Raw genomic sequence first — 23233 nt, forward strand, 5'->3', positions numbered from 1 at the left:
GGAAACGGGCAGCCAGAGTCAGCCACGAACAATGGACCTTTGTAAAATCCATTCCAGGGCCCTCCCTGGAGATGACATTTACCAGGTAGGGGGTGAGGCCTAGAGATCTGCATTTTACCATTTCTGGTGATTCCATTTGTTCGGCCAGACTGGGAACCCATGACTAGCAGATGAGAGCAAATGCTTGCAGGCAGATGAGAGCAAATGCTTGCAGTTCTGAAGTCCCTCTGGTCCCAACTCCCTCCTCAGCAAAGCATGCTGCATGCCCGCCCCATGCCTGGCCCTGGGAGAGGCCCTGGCATAGACAGAGGACTCCCGGGTGCTCCCTGTCCTCAAGGGCTCATTGTCCAGTGGGGGAGACAGACAAGGAGGAGGTATTAAGGCCCACACCAGCATATGCTTGATGTTTTTAGCAAGATGGATTCAATGGGGGAAATAATAGGCATTGTGCTTGCCTTGAATTTCTTATTTATTTGTGGCTCAGATTTTACTTGTTTTCCTACATGTCTCTTAACGCGTCTTAAGAGATGTGAGGCATCCGAGTCCCTGTTTTTCCTATAGTGCTCTAATGAAGCTGTGTTTGCTGCGGATTTCCACCCCACGGACACCAACATCATAGTTACCTGTGGAAAATCACATCTCTACTTTTGGACACTAGAAGGAAGCTCCCTTAATAAGAAGCAAGGATTATTCGAGGTAAAGTTAAATTATGATTTTTGCTTTATTTTTCTCTCGTATATGTGATTGGCTAGATGCATCTCTCTGGGGGCTCTGGTGATCAACACAATCCCTTGGGATCCCTCACATAGTTGGGAAGCGCGTCACACCTGGTAGATAACGCTGGTAATGAAGTGAAGAAAAGGACAGAGCAAGCCTGGGTGGAGGGCAGGGAAAGGACCTGGACCCAGGGAGCACCAAGCCTCCCACAGTGGCACTGGCTGCAGAGAGTATCAGAAGATGAAGTCATCGGGAGGCAGGCAACCTGCCTTTGCAAAAGACAGTAGAGACTCCCTGTACCTTTTGTCTGGACGTTGTGGGGCTGCGAGAGCACCAGGGGACAGCACCTCTTCCTGGGGGTCCATCTGCCACCACCTCCCTGAGGCTTGTTTTGAGGACCCCTTTATTCTGGTGCTCGGACCCTGCCCTTTAGGCTGACAGCATAGCCCCACCCTTCTCCCCGGTCCGTACCCTCCTCCGCTTGCTGTCTGCAGCTTTATGATTCCCCAGCCACTTGGGGTTGCTAGAAATCGCTTTGTCTTAGAGCAGTTAATCTCACAGCAGAAGTTATGTAATAGTAGACAGAAATGCAAGGTGTGCAGGGTGGTCACAGAAGCTGACACTATCCAGCTTGGGACCACTGCGAATCTAGATGTTATTAGTACAAATGAAAGGTTGTCTGGAATATATATATGTTGTATGGATTAAATATATATATAATTTTTTTACTACATTCTACAGAAACAAGAAAAGCCAAAGTTTGTCCTCTGTGTGACTTTCTCTGAAAACGGTGACACCATTACTGGAGATTCAAGTGGCAACATCTTAGTATGGGGAAAAGGTAATAAGTGATTGTTCCCAAAACCAATGGTTTTTGGTAATGTTGTAAGAGATCAAACATGAGTGCTTTAAGAATTGTCTATTAATACAATGTACAGGAGTAGGATGAAATTTCAAGTTACAGAGACACACACATACATGTGTGCATGTGTAACTTGAAACCACAAAACTAGAACAGAGGAAAAGCGGAGAATAGTAAGAGTTACTGACCTTACAGCATTCTGAAAGGCTCTTTAAGCCCAAGCTATTATGATGGAATTAAATAGCTTTATTAGGAAATCCACTGACAGATTATGATGAAATTAATGACTACTTATAGGTCTGTAAAATATTTAAGTAACTATCCTGATTTATCTAGCATGTGGCAGACATTTATTGAAAGCTAATTATGTGCTAGACACTGTGAACATACAACTGAGTCAGACCCAAATCCCCTGCTGTCTGTGAGCAAACAGTTTGCTAAGGGAGATGATGCATCACTCAGAAAGCATGCGTCCAGTTAAGTCCAGTGAGCATTTATGAGCACTTACCCCGTGACAAGAAAAAAGGGAAAATCCACCATCCCTTTTCTCAAGGATCTTAGAGTTTGAGTTGGGGCTGAAGGTGGAGACGGACTTGTAAATGCAATTTCAGAAGCATTGGTGACATTTCCAGTATCCCTGCTGCTCTTGGCTCTAGGTGTCTTATCCACTGCTCACTTAATCCTTAGAACAATCCTGCAGGGTAAGCAGCAGCCCCATTCCACCAAGGGGGAACTGAGGGTAGAGTAACTAAGCAATTTGTCCAGAGAAACAGCTCACTAGAGAGCTGGGATCTAAACTCAGAGCCCACGTTCTCAGCCGCGTGGTGCTTCAACCATGCGGCTTCAACAATGCATATTTTCCTTCATTCTAAGGTAACCCATTTCATGCTTGTCTGGTGCTCTGCGAACGTCTAGAAATTGGATCCTTCATAGATTCATATTGCAATGATGTGCTCACGGACAATATTGCGTTTTAAAACCTAAGTCAGATGAGATTAGAAAATGGGCAGAGGCAACCTTTTGACAATGTGCTAATGATGGTTTTCTTGGTGTGTTTAGGTACAAATCGAATAAGCTATGCAGTTCAGGGGGCCCATGAGGGTGGCATTTTTGCACTTTGTATGTTAAGAGATGGCACACTGGTGTCGGGAGGTGGGAAAGACCGAAAGCTCATTTCTTGGAGCGGAAACTATCAAAAACTTCGTAAAACGGAGGTAAGTCATCAAGGCTACTGCTAAAATTTGTTTTTAACCTTAAACTGTTATCCATTTTTTATTAGTTTGAAATCTGTATCTTACAGTTTTGAAAATTGTTTAGGTGAAATCACATTATATGGGAGCAATGTATTTTATTAAAATCCTGAGGCAGGTTAAATATAACTAATAAAATAGAATTAGGTTTATAAAACTTGAGGTTGTAACACACTTCATATTTAGAATATTTTTATTCTCAATTTTCCAAGGGACTGTTACCCACATTTTGATTTATTATAAAAATCTGTCTTCTCTTTTAACTTTTTCTTTTTCTTTTTTTCTTTCTTTTTTTTTTTTTTAGAGCAGGGTCTGGCTCTGTCACCCAGGCTGGAGTGCAGTGGTGTGATCACAGTTTACTGCAACCTCCCCCTCCTGGGCTCAAGTGATCCTCCCACCTCAGCCTCCCAAGTAGCTGGGACTACAGACACACACCACCACACCTGGCTAATTTTTGTAATTTTGTAGAGATGTTGCCCAGGCTGGTTTGGAACTCCTGAGCTCAAACGATCCTCCCACCTCAGCCTCCGAAAGTGCTGGATTACAGGCATGAGCCACCACGCCCAGCCTCTTTTAATTTTTAATTTCTAGCATGTTATTTTGGAGACATTATTGCATTGAGTGAACTAGTATTTGTTGAGTATCTACTTCGTACATGGCCCTCAGCTAAGTGCCAATGTGCTCCCTAGGGCTGTGACTCCTTTTGATACCCGGTGTACCTCCCCATTATCTACTTGGCAGCCCTGCATTCCGGTAGGCACCAGAGGCAAGATATTTAATATTCCTTCTGCCCACTCAGTGAACTTTCTCCCCCAGGTTCCAGGAAATCGTGAGCAGACACTGCAAAATTGGCCTCATTCTGAAGGGTGATGCTTTTCATCCCTAGCTTTAGAATGGACAGACTTTAGGACTTTGAACCCAGATACACACAAAACACTTATATTTTACATCAGAGAGCAACATGGCACCACCCTCTGGCAGTGTGAAAATCTGGTTCTGTTGATTATTTCCCTTAATAAAGGAAGATCTTCATCTGAGCTTTGGAAATCACTTCCCCTTGCCTGGAGATTCTGTTGTGAGAACATTTTTAATAATAAGATTTGACCAGCATTTGGTTGAACATATTGTGAATTGCTAGCTAGAGTCATAGACATGCCCAAGTCATATTATAACTGTAAAGAAAGCTCCAAAGCCCCATCTAATTTCATAAAAGCTATTCACTGTTTGTTAGTATCTGATTCCTCCTCATTAGCATGGGTCATCATCAGCTTGACTCAAATCTGTGCTAACATGCCACACTGGAGAATGTGTGAGGGGAGGCTGCTTCTTTCCTGGAACGGGAGAGCCTAACAGCAACCGCCAGGGTCAAGCTGCAGCATTTGTTCTTTTTATAGTACAAGAACTTTGTTTCTTCATCATAGCAAATTGTTCTTAATGGGTGTATTTTGCAATTCTTTCTCTTAACATTTAGATTATTCCATATGTTTATGTCGATTTTTAAACTGAACAGAATGACATTGCCAAAGAACTTACCATTTTAAGTTGTATTATGGCAGTGTTATATTATTATTAATTATTATTATTTTCAGACAGGGTCTGGCTCTGTCACCCAGGCTGGAGTGCAGTGGCGTGATCTTCAGCCTCTGCCTCCCAGGCTCAAGTAATTCTCCCACCTCAGCCTCTTGAGTAGCTTTCCAGCTACTACACGCACCACCATACCCAGCTAATTTTTTTTGTATTTTTGGTAGAAATGGAGTCTTGCTATATTGCCCAGGCTGGTCTGGAACTCCTGGGCTCAAGCAATCCACCCACCTCGGCCCCCCAAAGTGCTGGGATTACAGATGTGAGCTACCACGCCTGGCCTATATTCTTTACTTTCTGAATTGTATCTACTGTTGCTATCAGAAATTGTAAAAAGTAAAGAGAAAACTAACCAGTAGCATTCCTTATTTTTAAATTTTGTTGAGGAAAATGCTTTTTCTTAACCTCATTCTTGCTGATGCTTCTAAGATATATAAAATGTTTGTAGTTTAAAAATAAGGCTTAGGGTTTTGATCACTCACTCAACAGTTGGCTGTGGTATCTGTTTTTTTGAGATGGAGTTTCACTCTTGTCACCCAGGCTGGAGTATAGTGGTGTGATCTCGGCTCACTGCCCCCTCCACCTCCTGGGTTCAAGTGATTCTCCTGCCTCAGCCTCCCAAGTAGCTGGGATTACAGCCACCCACCACCACGCCCAGCTAATTTTTGTATTTTTAGTAGAGACGGGGTTTCATCATGTTGGCCAGGCTGGTCTCCAACTCCTGACCTCAGGTGATCCACCTGCTTCAGCCTCCCAACGTGCTGGGATTACAGGCATGAGCCACCAAGCCTGGCCAGCTGTGGTATCTATCTATGTGAAACTCTCCATATATATGTATATACAACATATATATTTGAACGTACATTATATGTATATACATATGTGTATATAAGACTATTATAGGGACTATCATTATGATAAGTGTTTTGAATGACTGAGCTAACAACTGAATGAAATTGTACATCTTTTCGTTTCATATGACTTTTCAATGCAGATTCCAGAACAGTTTGGTCCAATACGGACAGTGGCCGAGGGGAAAGGCGATGTGATCTTGATTGGCACAACTCGAAACTTTGTCCTGCAGGGCACTCTGTCAGGGGACTTCACACCCATTACTCAGGTACGATCCCGCTCAGCAGGCCCAGCAAACACTCTCATTTTGCATTATATCAGACTCTAATCAAGCATTACAATCAGGTGCTTTATACTACAATAACCTTCCTCCACCCCAGAGTGTCTGTGGCTGCTGGAAGATGGGAGGAGAGAAACTGTTGAGAGCAGTTATGAAGTCAGCATGAAGCCTTGGTTCGTCATCCCTTACGGCTCCTGAGTGCGAACTGTAGTATCTCAGAGCGCTTCTGTTTGTCTTGGTTATTTGTAGGGTCACACTGATGAGCTCTGGGGACTGGCCATCCATGCCTCAAAACCTCAGTTCTTGACCTGTGGGCATGACAAGCATGCCATTCTCTGGGACGCTGTGGGTCACCGTCCCGTCTGGGACAAAATAATAGAGGTAAACATGCACATTACATTTCCATTTTTCTTACAGAAATTCATCTGGAACATGTTTATTTATTTTTTGCATGAAATCAACAGTGATACAAAGTTGTCCCAAAGCAAATGTTATTTATCTATTTAGAGTTGCCTTAACATTGCAATTGCATTTAACAGTGTTACTTTTAACATTGCCTCAAGTGGCCTCAGCCATGTAATTTTGAAGTTTACTGTTGAAATTTTCTGACAAGAAGTTGTTCTTTCTGAGTTCATTGTCAGATTTTCTGAGTACAGTCTCTCAACCATCCTAAGAGCTGAAAAATACTTGTTATGAGCCTGCATTCTATTTACAGTGTACCCTTTGAGTGGGAATTTACAAGCTGTACTAAACACACGATTGAATATATCTCTACATTTTGAGTTTGATGGTAAAGTGAACTTTTGTTTGAAAGTCAGCTGGGCACGGTGGCTCATGCCTGTAATCCCAGCACTTTGGGAGGCCAAGGCAGGCAGATCACCTGAGGTTGGGAGCTTGAGACCAGCCTGACCAACATGGAGAAACCCCGTCTCTACTAAAAATACAAAATTAGCTGGGCATGGTAGTGCATGCCTGTACTCCCAGCTCCTTGGGAGGCTGAGGCAGGAGAATTGCTTGAACCCTGAAGGTGGAGGTTACAGTGAGCCAAGATCACGCCATTGCACTCCAGCCTGGGCAACAAGAGCAAAATTCTGTCCCAAAAAAAAAAAAAAAAAAAAAAAGCAACATCTCTGTGAATTTTGCAAGAGAAACTCTGATGACCTGTCAGAGTGTTGAAATGCCCTTTCCCCACGTGTATTACTTGAGCACTGACTGTTTGCATGCCAAGCACTGTGCGTGTATTATCCTTAATCCCTGTAGCAGCTCTGCAGGTTGAAGAGGTTTTTTTTTAACTCTGATTTTATTGATTAGGAAATTGAGGTGTAGAGAAGTTAAATAACTTGCCAAGGTTACTAAGTTAGTGAGTGACCTAGCTAGTGTTAGGACCGAGCTCAGTCTGACTCCTAAACTCTGGTTCTTTCCACTGCATTGCACTGCAGCGAATCAGAAGCTCATTCTCTGTTGCCGGTGCCCTAATGATCTGTGCAATCCCATTGCACAGAGGAAATAGCCCTTCTGTAAACCAACACATCATCCTTTCATCCCCCATAGAGTTACTGGCATGTCCCAGGTGCTAGGTTCAAGTTTTGGCTCCCTTCCCTTCATTTTCACAGAAGGGGTGCTGGTCACTGGTGGCCAGCTGAGCCGTGAGGTGGAAGGGCCCAAGGGGCAGGCACTGCCACTCAGAGAGCAGGTGTGGCCCGTGATGGCAGGAAGGGGCTAAAGGGAACAGTGTTATATGTTCTACCTATGCCCTGGTGGTCCAGGAGGGCTGAAGGCAATGACAGCTCCTTTACCAGGCTGTTAATCATTTAGCCTAACATAAGGGTTGGAGCTCTAAACTGGAAGCCGAGGAACTGCAATGAAGTTCTAGCTCCTCTGCCTACTGGCCTTGTGACCTTGGACATCTGTAACTCAGTGTCCACTTCTCAAAATTGTTACGAGGCTCAGATGAATGACACAGACAGAAGTGCTTTGTAAATGATAAAGCTTCAAGTGAACATGATTTCTGTTTGTGTATTAGTGGCAGCTCTGAGCTTAATTACAGCTCCCACTGTAGAAAGAAAGCATTGAAATAATGTAATCATATATCAAGTTTCTTTCTCTTGGTTTTTTAGATTATCCAGTGGATCTCAGGGCCTCCTATTTTCATTCCCATTGCTACTTTTCTTCCTGATCTTCCTTAATCTCTTCTCTCTTCATCCTAAACACTCCTGCCAAGTGCCCTTTATCTAAAACACATGTTCAATCATGTCACTCTTTTTATTGAAAGGACAAGACCATTCAAAGTGTTCTTATTTCCTAGTGATCAAAGTCCTTACCATGGCAGTGACATCACTAATGTGATATACTCTGTGCTGTAAGCCCATTGACCTATCTGCCATTCCTCAAATATGCCCACAGCTGTGTTGCTTCCATCACTTTTACTATATTACTGCCCCCTTCACCATGGTCCAAAAAACGACTGGAGTGGCCACATCTCACCTTCACCAGTGACAATTCTTCCTCTCCTGGGAGGCCCAAGTCCAGTCGTCTGTACCGCGAAGCCTTGGCCCAGCTTCCCAGTGTCACCTCATCCCTCCCTCCCCTGTGTATCTCTTTCATGGATCTCTTTCATGGATCATTCCATCTTGTATCCGAGTTAGTGATGACTGTGTGTGTGTTCCACTGGATCAAAACCTAGAACATGCCTTGCTCATCTCATGATCCTTCCAGGCCTCCATAGTGTTTTGCACCCAGTGGGCACTCACCCAGTCTCCGTGTCATGGAGTTGGGTGCCGTGGTTGTCTTTCTGGAGCAATCAAGCACACTATTCAGTGAGCTTACCACTCAGCACAGGGAGTCAACTGAAGGGGCTGGGTTCTATAAGCTGTGACTTTGTAGAAGGGCATTTACCTGTCTTTCATCAGATTACTGTAGAAATGAGAGGATATAAGACAAAAAGGGAAAAATCCTAAAAGGACAGAAATTTAAGTCAGGCTCAATGGCTTACACCTATAATCCCAGCACTTTGGGAGGCAGAGGCAGGAGGATCACTTGAGCCCAGGAGTTCGAGACCAGCCTGGGCAGCATAGGGAGACTCCATCTCTACAAAATTAAAAATTAAAAAATTAGCCAGGTGTGGTGACACACACCTGTAGTCCCAGCTGCTTCAGAGGCTGAGCCAGGAGTGTCACTTGTGCTGCAATAAGTCATGATCATGCCATTGCACTCCAGCCTGTGCAATAGAGTGAGATCCTGCCTCAAAAAAGGGTGGGGGTAGGTAGAAATTTAGCATTATTGAAACTCAGCATTCATTCAAGCAGGAAAACATTTTTCTCTAGAAAAGAGACTTTTCAAATAGAGCCATATAGCCCTAAGGAATTAGAAGTGTGAGCGTTTGTGTGTGCACGCACGCACGTGTGTGTGTTTTATGCTATAGTGTTCTATCTGTTCATCAATTTACACTTCCTTTAAAATATTTTAGGATCCAGCTCAGTCTTCTGGTTTTCATCCTTCAGGGTCTGTGGTTGCAGTCGGAACACTCACTGGGAGGTAAGTCCATGCCAGCAGCGCTTGTGCTTGCAAAGCTTATGGAAAAGAGGCCTGTTGTTTCTATTTCCCCAGGAACAGGCCCCCGTTTAGCTCTTGGCTACATGTTCGAAGCTTCTAATGACTTACCAAGAATTAAGTTAAAAGCGAAACTTGAAACAGTGGCCCATTACATTTTGAGCCTTGGGGAATCTGAGGAAAGCCGTAGACCCTCTCTCCTGGAAAAGGACCCTCTACCTCCACTAGACACACACACACTTTTTTTGTTTGTTTTTTGAGACAGGTCTCTCCCTGTCACCCAGACTGAAGTGCAGTGGCACAATCACAGCTTACTGCAGCCTCCAGGGCTTAAGTGATCCTCCCACCTCAGCCTCCCAAGTAGCTGGGACTACAGGCGTGCACTGCCATGCTCAACTAATATTTTATCTTTTGTAGAGACGCAGGTCTCGCTGTGTTGCCCAGGCTGGTCTTGAGCTGTAGCTCAAGCAGTCCTCCCACCTCGGTCTCCCAAAGTGCTGAGATCACAGGCATGAGCCACCACACCCAGCCACACACACATTTTGCCTACAATCTCTAGGATTTGTGGAGCTTCTCAAGCCCTGATCTTGAGGCTGTGGGAGGAGCCTTGATTTTGGAATGAAGCAAGAAAACATTTCAAAGTGCTGAGCATTTAAAAATGCTTTTTCTACTCCTGGTCACAGGGGCTCACACTTGTAATCCCAACCCTTTGAGAGGCCTAGGCAGGAAGATCATTTGAGGCTAGGAGTTCGAGACCAGCCTGGGCAACACAGCAAGACCCTATCTCTATAAAAAATTTAAAATTGAGCTGGATATGGTGGTCGACATCTGTATTAGCTACTCAGGAGGCTAAGGCAGGGGGATCTCTTAAGATCAGGAGTTCGAGGCTGCATCGCACTATGATTGCACCACTGTACCCTCGCCTAAGCCACACAGCGAGACCCCATCTCTAAAAAAAATTAAAAATAGAAAATAAATGCTTTTTCTAGCTGCCCTTTCAAAATTTTAGGAACTACCCAGACCCTGAGCCTCATATTCCAATTGAGTTAATACCTATTCACCTGGCACCTCCTGTACACCGGATGGTGGGTCTGCGTTTGCAGCTCAGCTTTGCCACTTAGCAGCAGTGTCTTTGAGCCAGTTACATAAGCTCTCCGAATTTGTTTCTTTTTCTGTAAATTGTGATATTCCCTGCCTGGCTGTGTTGCACTGAGGATCGAAGGAGACAGTGCACACAGCACCTGCCAGGGCTGCCCATCAGGCACTGCAGGGGTTATTATTATCATTGCTTTCCGGGTTTTGATTGAACATTTATGCTGCTCATTGTACTGTATACATTTACTGTGGTTTCAGTCAAATATTTTTCCTCCCACCCTTCCTCTCTAAAAAAGCGTAGCACTTAGATTCTGTTGCTATGACTGCAGAGCCTATATGGATAAAGAAAGGGTAGCCCTTTGCAGGTCATAGGGAGCAATATCTTAAGTATTGGGCTCCACATAGCCAACAGAATTCTTCATGAAAACGTTTGTATAGCCACACACACACACACGCATGCACACAGACACACACCCACACACACACACACACACACACACACACACACACACTCCACCTCCCATTTGACTCTCTTTGAGACAGGTAAACCTTCTAACTCATCAGGCTCCCACCTTCTGATGACTGGTCTCCCAATAGGCTGACGGATGCCAGCATGCCGACTGTGTGTGTAGGACACGGTGACAGTGCTCAGAATCACAGTGTCCCATGGTGGAGGAGATGGATCGGGTCACCTAATCCAGCCCCTCATCTGTACCTCTTGCCATTCAGGTCCTAGGTTGGGCTTAGCTCCCGATGCTGTTGATTTAACAGGTCACTTCAAAGCCATGTTCTAATCAGCCCCAGCCTCTATTAAGGTTAAATAGCACATTAAAGGTAAATGGTTGTTGAAGATGCAAGAAATTGGCACTGAGAAGCAAAATCCACATTTCTGGGGGGCAGGACATCTGACAATGCATGGCTAGGGGGGCTCCTGTGGAAGACAAGGGACACTCTGCGTCAGTGGACATGCTGATGGGATGTCCTCAGGCAGGTTAGAAACTGCAGCAACAGTTTATCCATTTATCCTTATCCATTTATCCGCATTCCATTTATCCTAAAAACACCAGGGGCTCACTACCACCCCTTGAGAATATAACAGGCAGGAGAGTTCAGTCATTCTGATGTTAACACTCATTTAGTGGGTACTGTGTGCTTATCAGAGGATACAAAGCACTTCCATGTCCATTATCATTCGGCTTTAATATTGAGCCTGCAGAGTAGACCTGGGCTCTTCTCCCCATCTCACCACTGAGGAAATGGCCCAGCGAGGTGAAATTAGAAGACCAGTCCTCCACTCCGATTTCTCCCATTTGCTCTGTGCTTTCCCTCGCCCTGTTGGTTGCAGGCTAGCATCCCCATAAGGCCTGTACTCTTGGCCTGCTCTGTCTGCAGCACCACTGGGAACACCACCACCCCGGAGTTGTCCCAGCCCTGTCCTCCTGCATGGTCCTGCTTCGCCCTGGAAACCTGGGTGAGCTCTTGCAGGTGGTCCTTCACTGCTTCCTCTCACCATATGCCCTGGCACTAGGTATTGGCATCTTTCCTGCCCAGAGCTTTCTCTCCATGTGTAAATGACAAAGCACAAACACAGAGAAACCATGTCATAGTGTTGATAATGGCATAGTTTTGAATGCTAGCCAATATGCTGTTCCTTTCATTAGAAAATGCTTATATATAGGAAATTTTCTTTGAATGAAAGCTGGGAACAAGCTTTCTTATTAAGCAAATTCTGAGTATTTATTAAGCTTTTATGATTAACAATTTTTATTCATCCCACTATTATATAATCTTCATTTTCTCATTAAACAACTTACTGTGCTTTTTCTCATGTTGATAACAGGTGGTTTGTGTTTGACACAGAAACAAAAGACTTGGTCACCGTTCACACAGATGGAAACGAACAGCTCTCTGTAATGCGATACTCACCAGGTTAGACTCCAAACCATTCACTACTTTATTTTTTTTAATCAACTTTTATTTTAAGTTTTGGAGTCCATGTGCAGGATGTATCAGTTTGTTACATAGGTAAACGTGTGCCATGGTGGTTTAATGCACAGATCAACCCATCACCCACGTATTAAGCCCAGCACCCATTAGCTGTTGTTCCTGATGCTCTCCCTCCTCCTCGCCCCCCTCCAACAGGCCCCAATGTGTCTTGTTCCCCGCCCAGTGTTTCCATGTGTTCTCATCATTCAGCTCCCACTTATAAGTGAGCCCATGCGGTATTTGGTTTTCTGTTCCTACATTGGTATGCTGAGGATAACAGCTTCCAGCTCCATCCATATCCCCACAAAGGACATGGTCTTGTTCCTTTTTATGGCTGCATATTATTCCATGGTGTATATATACCACATTTTCTTCATCCAGTCTACTATTGATGGGCATTTGGGTTGATTCTGTGTCTTTGCTATTGTATTCACTACTTTAAAATCCCAACAGAATTGAGATTCTGTGTCAGTGTCTTTAAAGAAAAAATTTCACAAGCCTCCTCAGAGTAAAATTTAAATTAGACATGCACATAATTATGGCATTTAGGGTTCTTTTCCCTCCTTTGGGTCACTATGCTTGTGTTATGGAAAATTTCAAACATAGACAAAATTAAACAGAATGGAATAATGAACCCCATGTACTCATCCGCCAGCTTCAATGATGATCAGCTCTCAGCCAGTTTCCTGCGTCTGGAGCCCCACCCACCACCCGCCTCCCATATTCTGAAGCAGTTCCCAGGCATCTCATCATTTCATCTGTTAATAATTGTATATATCCCAAAAAGATGAGGACTCTTTTTAACAGCTTTATTGAGGAGTAATTTACATACAATAATGAACCATTATAAATGTACAGCTCATCGATTCTTTATAAGCTTGTGGAGCTATGCAACAACCATCACTACAGTCCAGTTTTTTAACCTTTTCATCATCCAAAAAGTTTCCTCCATGCCCATTAGCAGTTCACTTCCACCCTCACCCCCAGTCCAAGGAAACTACTGATCTGTTTTCTGTTTCCAAAAATTGCTTTTTCTGGACATATCGTGTAAATGGATTCCTACAATATGTAGTTGGTTGCATCTGACTTCATTCACGTAGAATGATGTTTTTGAGATTAATCCATGTTATTGTGCACGGAGCAGTACTATATTCCTTCTAATTGCTGGGTAGTTTTCCATTTTATGGGTATATACCACATCTTGTTTATCCATGCATCAGTTAATGGTGGATTTTTTTTTTTTTTTGAGACAGAGCCTCACTGCAACCTCTGGCCTCCCAGGTTCAAGCGATTCTTCTGCCTCAGCCTCCCGAGTAGCTGGGATTACAGGTGCATGCCACCACACCTGGCTAATTTTTGTATTTTTAGTAGAGATGGGATTTCGCCATATTGGCCAGGCTGGTCTCAAACTCCTGACCTCAGGTGATCCACCCACCTCGGCCTCCCAAAGTGCTGGGATTACAGGCGTGAGCCACCGCACCCTGGCCTTATGGATTTAGATTGTTTCTGGTTTTTTATTATTATTAATAATGCTATGAACATTCATGTATATGCCTTTCTGTGTTTGTTTTCATTTCTCGGGTAAATTCTTAGGAGTGAAATTGACGGATTGTATGGTAAACTTATGTTTAACATTTTATGAAACTGCCAGACTGCCTGTCCTGTTTTACATTCTCATCAGCCATGTGCTAGGGTTCTAGTATCATCACATCCTCCCAATACTTGTTATTGTCCTTTTGATTATAGTCATTCTAAAGAGGGTGTAATGGCATCTCATTGTGGTTTTAATTGGTGTTTCCCTAATGACTATTGATATTGAGCATTTTTTAATGTGCATATTAGTCATTCCAGTATCTTCTTTGGTGAAATATCTATTCAGATATTTTGCCAATTTTTAATTGGGCTGTTTGTCTTACTGTTGAGTAGTAAGTTCTCTTTATATATTCCGTATATACAGTCTTTATCAGATAGATGATTTGCAAATATTTTTTCTGAATGTATGGCTTATCTTTTTGTTTGTTTGTTTGTTTGTTTGTTTGTTTTTGAGACAGCATCTCACTCTGTCACCAAGGCTGGAGTGCACTGGCATGATCATGGCTCATTGCAGCCTTGACCTCAGGTCCAAGCAATCCTCTCACCTCAGCCTCCCAGGTAGCTGGGAACACAGGCACACACCACCACGTCTGGCTAATTTTTGTATTTTTGTTAGAGACAGGGTTTCGCCATGTTGCCCAGGCTGGTCTTGAACTCCTGGGCCCAAGTGATCCGCCTGCCTCGGCCTCCCAAAACTGCTGGGATTATAGGTGTGAGCCACCATGCCCAGCCTTCATTTTCTTAATGGGGTTTTTTAAAGCACAAAAGCTTTCAATTCTGATGAAGTTCAGTTTATCAATTTTTCCTTTTGTGGATCATGCCTTTGGGGTCGTATCCAAGATCATGAATATTTCCTTGTATGCTTTCTTTTAGAAGAGTTGTTTTAGCCCTTGCATTCGAGTCTATGATCCATTTGGGTTAATTACACAAGAGTTACAAGAGTACACTAGACTTGCTTCTTGTGGATGGTGAGAAGGAAGAGCCTGTTTGCTCTGCATAGAGGTATCTAGTTGTCCCAAGCACTTTTTGTTGAAAACACAGTCTTTCCCTGTTGAATTATCAATGACACTTTTGTCAAAAATCAATTGATCAAAAATGTAAAGGTTTATTTCCAGATACTCAGTTCTGTCCCCTTCACCTATGTTTATCCCCTGATTACTGTGACCTTAGAGGAAATTTTCAAACTGAGTAGTGTCACTGCTGCAAATTTGTTGTTTTTTTCAAAATAGTGTTGGCTATTTTAGGTTCCTACTATATGTAAAATTGTATATAAATTTTAGGATCAGCTTGTCTTTTTTTATTATTTTGTTTTTTGAAATGTTTTTGTAGACACAGGGTCTTACTTTGTGGCCCAGGCCGGTCTCAAACTCCTGGTCTCCAGAGATCATCTCACTTTGGCCTCCCAAAGTGTTGGGATTACAGGTGTGAGGCACCACACTAGGCCAGCTTGTCAATTTCTAACTTTGAAAAGCCTGTTAGGATTGTAAGAGGGATTATGTTTAATTTACAGATCAATATGGGGGAAATTGCCACCTGGACAATAGTGGCTCTTATCATGAGCAAAGACTGTCTCTCCATTTATTTAGGTCTTTACTTTTTCTCAGCAATGCTTTATAGTTGTTAGTGTACAAGTCTTGCACTTCCTTTGTTAAATTTATTCCAAAATAAGTTTTTTTTTTACGCCATTGTGAATGGAATTGTTTTCTGAATTTTGTTTTCAGTTGGTTGGCTGCTAGTATGTAAAAATAGGATTGAATTTTGCATGTAGATCTTATATCCTATGACCTTTCTAAACTTCTTTGATTAGTTTTAGTATAATAGACCCTCCTAATCCACAGGGGCTACCTCCCAAGACCCCACACAGGTGCCTGAAACTATGGATAACAACAAACGCTAAGTGTACTATGTTTCTTCCTATATATACTTGCCTATGGCAAAGTTAAATGTATAAATCAGGTACAGTAAGAGATTAATGACAATAATAATAAAGTAGAAGAATATAACACTATATTGTAATAAGAGTTATGTGAATATGGTTTCTCTTTCAGAATACTGTATTATACGTAATATTTGCAGACCACAATTGACCACAGGTTACTGAAACCACAGAAAGTTGTTTCAGTCTTATTATATTATATTAATATCACTACATTTTATTAAGTTTCCTCTGTTTTTCTGAGGAGAAAAAGCATTCAGTCTTTCATCATGAGGGATAAAGATGCCCTTTATCATAGTGAGAAAGTTCCCTTCTATTTCTAATTTGTTTGGAGGTTTTAGCATGAATGGGGTTGGAGTTTATCAGATGCTTTTTCTGCATCCTTTGGGATTATTATGTGGGTTTCATCCTTCATCTTATTTTATTAATATCACTACGTTTTATTAATTTTCAGATGTTGAACCAACTTCACATTCCTGTGGTAAATTCCCCTTAATCATGGTGTATAATCCCTTTTACATGTGTTTGCTAGGATTCTATTAAGGATTTTTGCCTCCATGTTTCTAACAGATATTGGTGCATAGTTTTCTTTTCTTGTGGCATCTTTGTCTGTCTCAGTTATGAGAGTACTACCGGCCTTACAGAGCAAATTAGGAAGTGTTCTCTCCTCTGTTTTCTGAAAGAGTTTGTGAAAAGTTGGTTTTATATTAAATATTTGACAGAATGTATGTGAATTTGGTGAAACTACCTGGGCTTTTCTTTGTGGGAAGGTTTTTAATTACTAATTCAATTTCTTTACTTCTTACAAGTCTATTCAGATTTCTCTTTTCTTTTTCTTTTTCTTTTCTTTTTTTTTTTTTTTTTTTTTTTTTTTTTTGCTCTGTCACCTGGGCTGGTGTACACTAGCACAAACACGGCGCACTGCAGCCCTGACCTCCTGGGTTCAAGTGATTCTGCCACCTCAGCCTCCAAGTAGCTGGGACTGCAGGCAGGCACCACCACACCCAGCTGATTTTTTTTAGAGACAGGGTATTCCTATGTCTCTAAACTGAAACTCCTGGGCTCAAGCAGTCTTCCTGCCTCAGCCTCCCAAAGTGGGATTACAGGCAGGAGCCACCAAATTTCTCTTTTCAACTCTATTTTTGCTTCATGTAGTTTGAATGAATGATTGGGCAGAGGTTATGCACAAATAACTTAAGCCAGTAAGGCTCCATCCTCTGCCAGTGGCTCTGTGGGCAGGTTGAAGGGCATGTTCAAAGTTCAGGCCGTTTCCATGTCGGCCTGGCTTTTACTTTCTACTCACCCTTTTACGTCTCCTCTATGCACATGTACAGATTCAGATTGGCCGGAAGGGTGTCTGAATAGGCAGGATCCTTTCCTGCCTCCACTGTGCATGCACCAGCCTCCCGTCAGCCAGGAATGCGCTCACCCATCCAATAACCGTAACCTCAGGCCAGTAGAAACCTTGGCCCTCCCCACCCAACTGCCCTAGAGATGGTCACTTCCATCCCAGTGCTACTATTGCCCAGGGCTCCATATGGAGTGAGCCCCTTTACCACAGCCGCGTGGTCCTCAGAGCCTGTTCTTCCCTGCCAGGACCGCTGTGCTGGCCCAGCTGCTGCGAAGGAGTGAGGGCAGCCCAGGGAAGAACATGATGGATTCACCCTGTTTTTACCTGAAGTTGAGAAGATTTTCAAATAAACACTTCTCAGATTTTCATGTCTTGTTCAATTTACAGAGTCTGGAAATGGTTGTTTTTGTCAGTTTTATAGAATTTCATAATTGCTTTATGGGGAGAGGATTGGCCAACCTTCTCATTTGGCCACAGCTAGAAGAACTGCCCTCTTATTTTTTGTGTTTTTTGGGTTTTTTTTTTTTCTTTTTTTGAGATGGAGTCTTGCACTGTTGTTCAGGCTGGAGTGCAGTGGCATGATTTCAGCTCACTGTAACCTCTGCCTCCCAGGTTCAAGCAATTCTCCTGCCTCGGCCTCCTGAGTAGCTGAAACTACAGGCTTACGCCACCACACCTGGCTAATTTTTGTATTTTTAGTAGAGACAGGGTTTTGCCAGATTGGCCAGGCTGGTCTCAAACTCCTAGCCTCAAGTGATCTGCCCGCCTCGGCCTCCCAAAGTGCTGCGATTACAGGCATGAGCCACCGCCCCTGGCAGCTCTTATTTTTTTTAATGACTGTTTTTTATTGTTAGAGATGAGGTCTTGCTATGTTGCAGGCTGGAGTGCAGTGGGTACTCACAGGTGTGATCACAGTACACTACAGCCTCAGCCCCTTGAATAGGTGGGACTACAGGCGTGTGCCACTGCACCCAGCTCTGCCTTTTTTTTTTTTTAGACAGAGCCTCACTCTGTCACCCAGGTTGGAGTGCAGTGGCGTGATCTCAGCTCACTGCAACCTCTATCCCTCAAGCTCAAGCAATCCTCCCACCTCAGCCTCCCGAGTAGCTGGGACTACAGGCATGCACCACCACACCTGGCTAATTTTTTGTATTTTTAGTAGAGATGAGGTTTTGCCATGTTGCCCAGGCTGGTCTTGAACTCCTGAGCTCAAGCAATTCACCCCTGTCCTTGGCCTTCCAAAGTGCTGGGATTACAGGCGTGAGCCACAGCACAGACCTGCCCTCTTATTTTTAATATAACCACAGTATCGTTGTCTCCTCCCCAACCCAAATCAGCATTGATGTCTTAATATCATCAGATGGCCAGTTGCATGTTCAAGTTTTCAATTTACTTTTTTTTAACAATTTGTTTAAACCAGGAAGCAAAAAAAAGCCCACACAGTGGTAATTGGTTGATATGACTTACTAGTTTCTGTTAATCCATAGGTGTTCTCTCTCTCCCTCTATTACAGTAAATTTGTTGATGAAACTGGCTCGTTTGTCCTGTAGCATTTTCCACACTGGATTTTGCTGAATGCATCTTTGTGGTGTTGTTTCACGTGTTCCTCTGTCCCCTGTATTTCCCATAAAGTGATTTCTGGATATCGAGGCTTGGTCATATTCAAGCTGTATGTGTGTTGCTGTATTTTTCCTTTCGGAGGCGCATAATGGGTTTTTCTCACTTTTTGTGACATCAGTAGCTGTTGATACCCAGTGCCTAGATCCATAAAGGTTGCCAACTATTGATTTCCAATGTTAGCTTTTCTTCTTCATTTATTAGATATAGTACTTCTATGAAGAAAAACTTTCCTTCATCTACTATTTTGGTACCCAGTGGTAGAGTTCATATAGGAAAGTCAGAATTAATGCTTGATTTCATTCACTTTATTTTCCAGTTTCTGAGATAATACATTTGCTTTCTGCTCCTCTAACAGTCACCAATCAGTGGTGGTGATAGTAGTGGTGATGGTGGTGGTGGTGGTAGTGGTGGTGGTATTGGTGGTGGGGGGGGGTGGTGGTGATGGTGGTGGTGGTGGTGATGGTGGTATTGGTGGTGGTATTGGTGGTGGTGATGGTGGTGGTGATGGTGGTGGTAGTAGTGGTAGTAGTGGTGGCAGTGGTGGTGGGGGTGGTGGTGGGGGTGGTGTTGGTAGTGGTGGTATTGGTGGTGGTGGTGATGGTGGTGATGGTGGTGGTGGTATTGGTGGTGGTGATGGTGATGGTGGTGGTGGTGGTGGTGGAGGTGGTGGTGGTGGTGGTGGTGGTGGGTAGTGGTGTAGTTTTGGTGCCATTATGGATTGAAGTATATTTGCTGTGTTCCTGTCTGTTATATTAGGTGGAAGTTACTCTAGTTGGCTCCTGGGTCCTTTTGACGTGACTCAGGAGCCTTTAGTACTTGTTCTCTGGCATAACAAGTTGTTCCAGGATCCTTGTATACATTTCTTACCTATCGCCCTTTCTCTCAGGAGGCCCTCCTTCCTTTTTCATCTGAAGGGAGGAGATCACAATATGGGTGTTAGGAGTGCTCATTGCCACAGGGTAGGGGATTGTCTTGCCTTTTCATTATATGATTATGTTGTGGGAAATACTGTTTCTTTCATGCACAGGCCATTTGGCTATGCTGACACTCTTGGAAACTGGAGTTTTGGTTGTGGGAAATACGTGGCTGACTCTGAGCTGCTGGTCTCTGTAGGGATCTTCTATTTTATAACCTTATTGACAGCGTCAACTCTGCCTCACAGTGGGATGTGTCCTCGAGCTTTAGAGGATCTGATAGAGCATCTCTTTTGGATGCTTTTTCGTTGTCTCTGAACCACGTTCATAACTTCTCACCCTAAACAGACAACTGCTCAGCCCCCTTGGCAGCCTTTTGTCCATGTTGAGAAGGAGCTTGACTTGGAATGCCTTTCATTCATAACCTCCTCAGTGTCACATTTCTTTCTGTTAATTTAGCCAGTGTTCTGCATCTTATCTTGTGTTTCTCACCATTTTCTCAGTTATTTTGAACGTCTGCTGAAGGCACGAGGGCCTCATCTGCAGCCTCTTTCCTAGAAAGCCATCTGATACCTGTCAGCGCCTGCTAACATGAGCGGGTCCATTGGGAAACATGTTTCTATTTCTTGTCAGTTACACTAATGACCATTTCCTGGAGAGCAGAGAGCTCTTCCTACTAGAACTCTGCCTCTCAGCTTCAGAGTCATCGCCTGGGAGCTGTGTGGGGCAGAAGTGAAAGCCCTAAGCCAGGACCGGGCCATCCGCATTTGAATCTAGTGTTCTCCCTTAGTTAGCCAGGTGACCTTTTCAGAGCAGACAGTGAGTTACCATGAGGCCCAACTGAAAGAAGTGTGAATGAGTTCTCTGCAGAGCATTGTGCAGATGTCACAGGGGATGTGATATCATCATCAGTAACAGCAGCAGTGATGGCCCCTGGAACAGCACCCAGATGGTGGACTCAGACCCCTGGGGAGTGACCCACAGTTCCATAATGGGAGGGACCCTATTTTGTTCAGCACTGTGTGCCCAGCTAGCTCCTAGCATAGGGTTTATGACGGGTTAGTTGCATGCATGAATGTAGCTATAACTAACTACAGTGCAACAGACACAAAGCAAAATGTGATCAGCAGTATGAGTTTTCTGGTTACACAAGATTTTTCCAGCATATAGGCTATACTGTTGTGGATTACTATCTCCTTTTTGGATTTCAGTATTTACAGACCTAAAACTAAAGAGAGAGAGAGAGAAAGCATTCGATGCCCAAACACAGATTATCATTGACATGGAATTTCAGAAACCTGCTGCCAGAATCCCAGCCGAGATCTGTAGCCCATCTCCAAGGTAGCAGCACCCTGCGCTGCCATGAGCTAAGAAGGGAAACCATGATGAAATGATGAGGGCTTTTTCTCATTCCGTCAGTCTCAGGAAAGCTGTGAGGGTTCTGCTGATGGCCAGAGGAAAAGCTAGTAGCGGTTCTTGAGCTTTATAGGTGGAGCTGGCCCTCCTGGGCCTTCCCAGGACGTGGGAAGGACCAACGAGCCCCCAGCCAGAGGCCCCCTGCCCAAAGATAAATGCCACCTTCACACTCAGTGATGCGGGTGGACACTGACCCTTCGCCACAGACTGGGGTTGTGGAGACGGAGCTTCAGGAGGGAACTGGGGCTATTTTGCGAATCAGGGTTCAAGGTTGATGTTAACTGTGCAGGGGTGCGGGTCTGAGGGGTTACCTCATAAACTGGACAGTCGTAACTTTAACAGCAGTTGAGAACTAAATGTTTCTGGCAATTTCTCGCTTCTCGCACAACAGGCAGGCCCAGGTTGCAGTTGTTGGTCTGTACCTCACCGTGGGTGGAAGAGGGAGGTTCAGAAAGTCAGCCCTGGAACTCTGGGCACACGCCTGGAACGCGACCACGAAGCCGAGCCCTCCAGGAGTGCATGCGGATCACCCAGAGCGGGTGGGGGTTCTTTGGCATGCTCAGAGCCACGAGCCTAGAGAATTTCCATGGACCATTGAATACCCATCTCAGGCATGTTTTAGCAACTGTCATTTATGGACTATTTTATATAACATGGTCTTTTGCTGATAAACTAATGTTACGTGAAAGTTTATCACAACCAGTCAGCTAAGTGTTGGCAAAATGCCAGCTCCCTCAGGCTTATTAAATACAGAAGCTTCATAGTGATACTTCTCATATTTAACATGCATGTCGAGAATCTTATAGAGCACTTTATGATTGGACAGGATGGAGTTTTGATTGAATTAAGATTGTACTTTTTTAAAGAACAGAAATAGGAAGAAAATAACTTCCTATTTATTAAGCCCAACTGCAGATCCTTAGCCTGCCTGTTCTAGTTTCAGCTCATTGAACCTAGGGTAAAAATCTGAATGTGAAGATGAAAGAGAGAAGCCCAGAAAGGACTAGGTGCAACTGGTCATGCAATTGTGTTTCTCTTCTTTGATCTTATCCATGTCATTGTTTGAAAGGTGGGGCTTTTTCTGCTTTTACTAGAATGAATCAGAATCTGGCACTCACTCCGTCACTTGCGGTATTAGATCCCCCATCTGCCTGGGTCTGAGCCCTGGGTTGATCCCCATGCAGATGCAGCAGTCTTGTCTCCAAGCCCAAAATTACAATCAGTGTGCCAGGAGAGAGGCTGCACCATAGCTGCACGGCTGTTCCTACACCTGCAGACCATCTTCCCCGCCACCCCCTCCCTCCCCACCCCAGATCTCACTTGTCAGCTTACAGGTACTTTGCAAGCATGCAAGGATTTCTGTCTGTGCCACTCACCTGGCTGTGTTGCTGTACACAAATTACTAAGCCTCAGTTTCCTCATCTGCAGAGCAAGTCTAATTGAACCCTCTGCTGAGGTGCTGTTGGGCTTGACTGAAGCCCCCAGCCTCCAGCCTGGTGAAGAGTGAGCAATCAGTAGAAAACAGCCGTAAGGTTGTCCTTCTGCCCTGAGCACCTGGACTCTTGCTCACGTGGCTTTATGAGTTCTCCAGCTGATTTTCATTTTGGGCCAAATCCTAGCTTATTTCAGTGGAGTAAGTTTAGGAATCTCAGTCTCCGAGAGAGCTGGGGAATGAGGCTTAGAGAGTTTTTGGAGGAGAGGAGAACAATTAGGGAAAGAAAAAGGGCTCTGTGGGACCCAAGAAACAGGCTGTGCTAGGTTTCTTCTGGCCTCTGGTTAGCATATTGACAAACGCTGGTTGGTTTTGATTTCTTAGGCAATTGTTTTTATATATTTATGGATGAATGTAGGTAAAAGAGCTAGGATTTGAACCCAGGTTTTTCTGCCTCGAAGGCCACATTCTAATCCTCACACTCTGCCGTCTTCCCGGGCAGTCGTCGCGGTCAACGGGAGAGTCATTTTGAGGTTTTTCGTGGTGGTTGTGTCGGGGGCCAGGGGCTGGGAGGCACCTCCTCTGAGGAAGGGAACGTTTCTCCTGGTTCTGCCTTTGTCTCTGAGCCACTGCCTGCATTTCCACATCACGCACTGGTGGGTGCGTGCTAAGGACGTGGAAACCTGGGTGGGGTGGGGTGGTCAGAGTTGTTTACAAGGAAGATTAGGGCCTCCTGGGCCATCTTTTCGTGCCTATGCAGAGGCCTGGGGTTGTGGATGGTACGATCAGCCGGTTCCCC

At 44.1% G+C, this 23233-nt stretch overlaps 1 protein-coding gene across 5 annotated transcripts in view; it reads left to right on the forward strand.

The window, feature by feature from the left end:
- The window catches only part of EML1 (EMAP like 1), a 203668-nt gene that overhangs the window by 171047 nt on the left and 9388 nt on the right, over positions 1-23233 (forward strand). For all 5 annotated transcript variants that reach the window (XM_034938124.2, XM_034938121.2, XM_003832851.5 and 2 more), the window contains 7 exons: positions 562-696; positions 1459-1558; positions 2639-2793; positions 5405-5530; positions 5792-5923; positions 9009-9076; positions 12027-12115. In XM_034938124.2, the coding sequence (XP_034794015.1) occupies positions 562-696; positions 1459-1558; positions 2639-2793; positions 5405-5530; positions 5792-5923; positions 9009-9076; positions 12027-12115 (805 nt within the window). The remainder of the gene's footprint in view (positions 1-561; positions 697-1458; positions 1559-2638; positions 2794-5404; positions 5531-5791; positions 5924-9008; positions 9077-12026; positions 12116-23233) is intronic.

Source organism: Pan paniscus, chromosome 15, assembly GCF_029289425.2.
Source record: "Pan paniscus chromosome 15, NHGRI_mPanPan1-v2.0_pri, whole genome shotgun sequence".
In the NCBI taxonomy this organism is placed as follows: domain Eukaryota; kingdom Metazoa; phylum Chordata; class Mammalia; order Primates; family Hominidae; genus Pan; species Pan paniscus.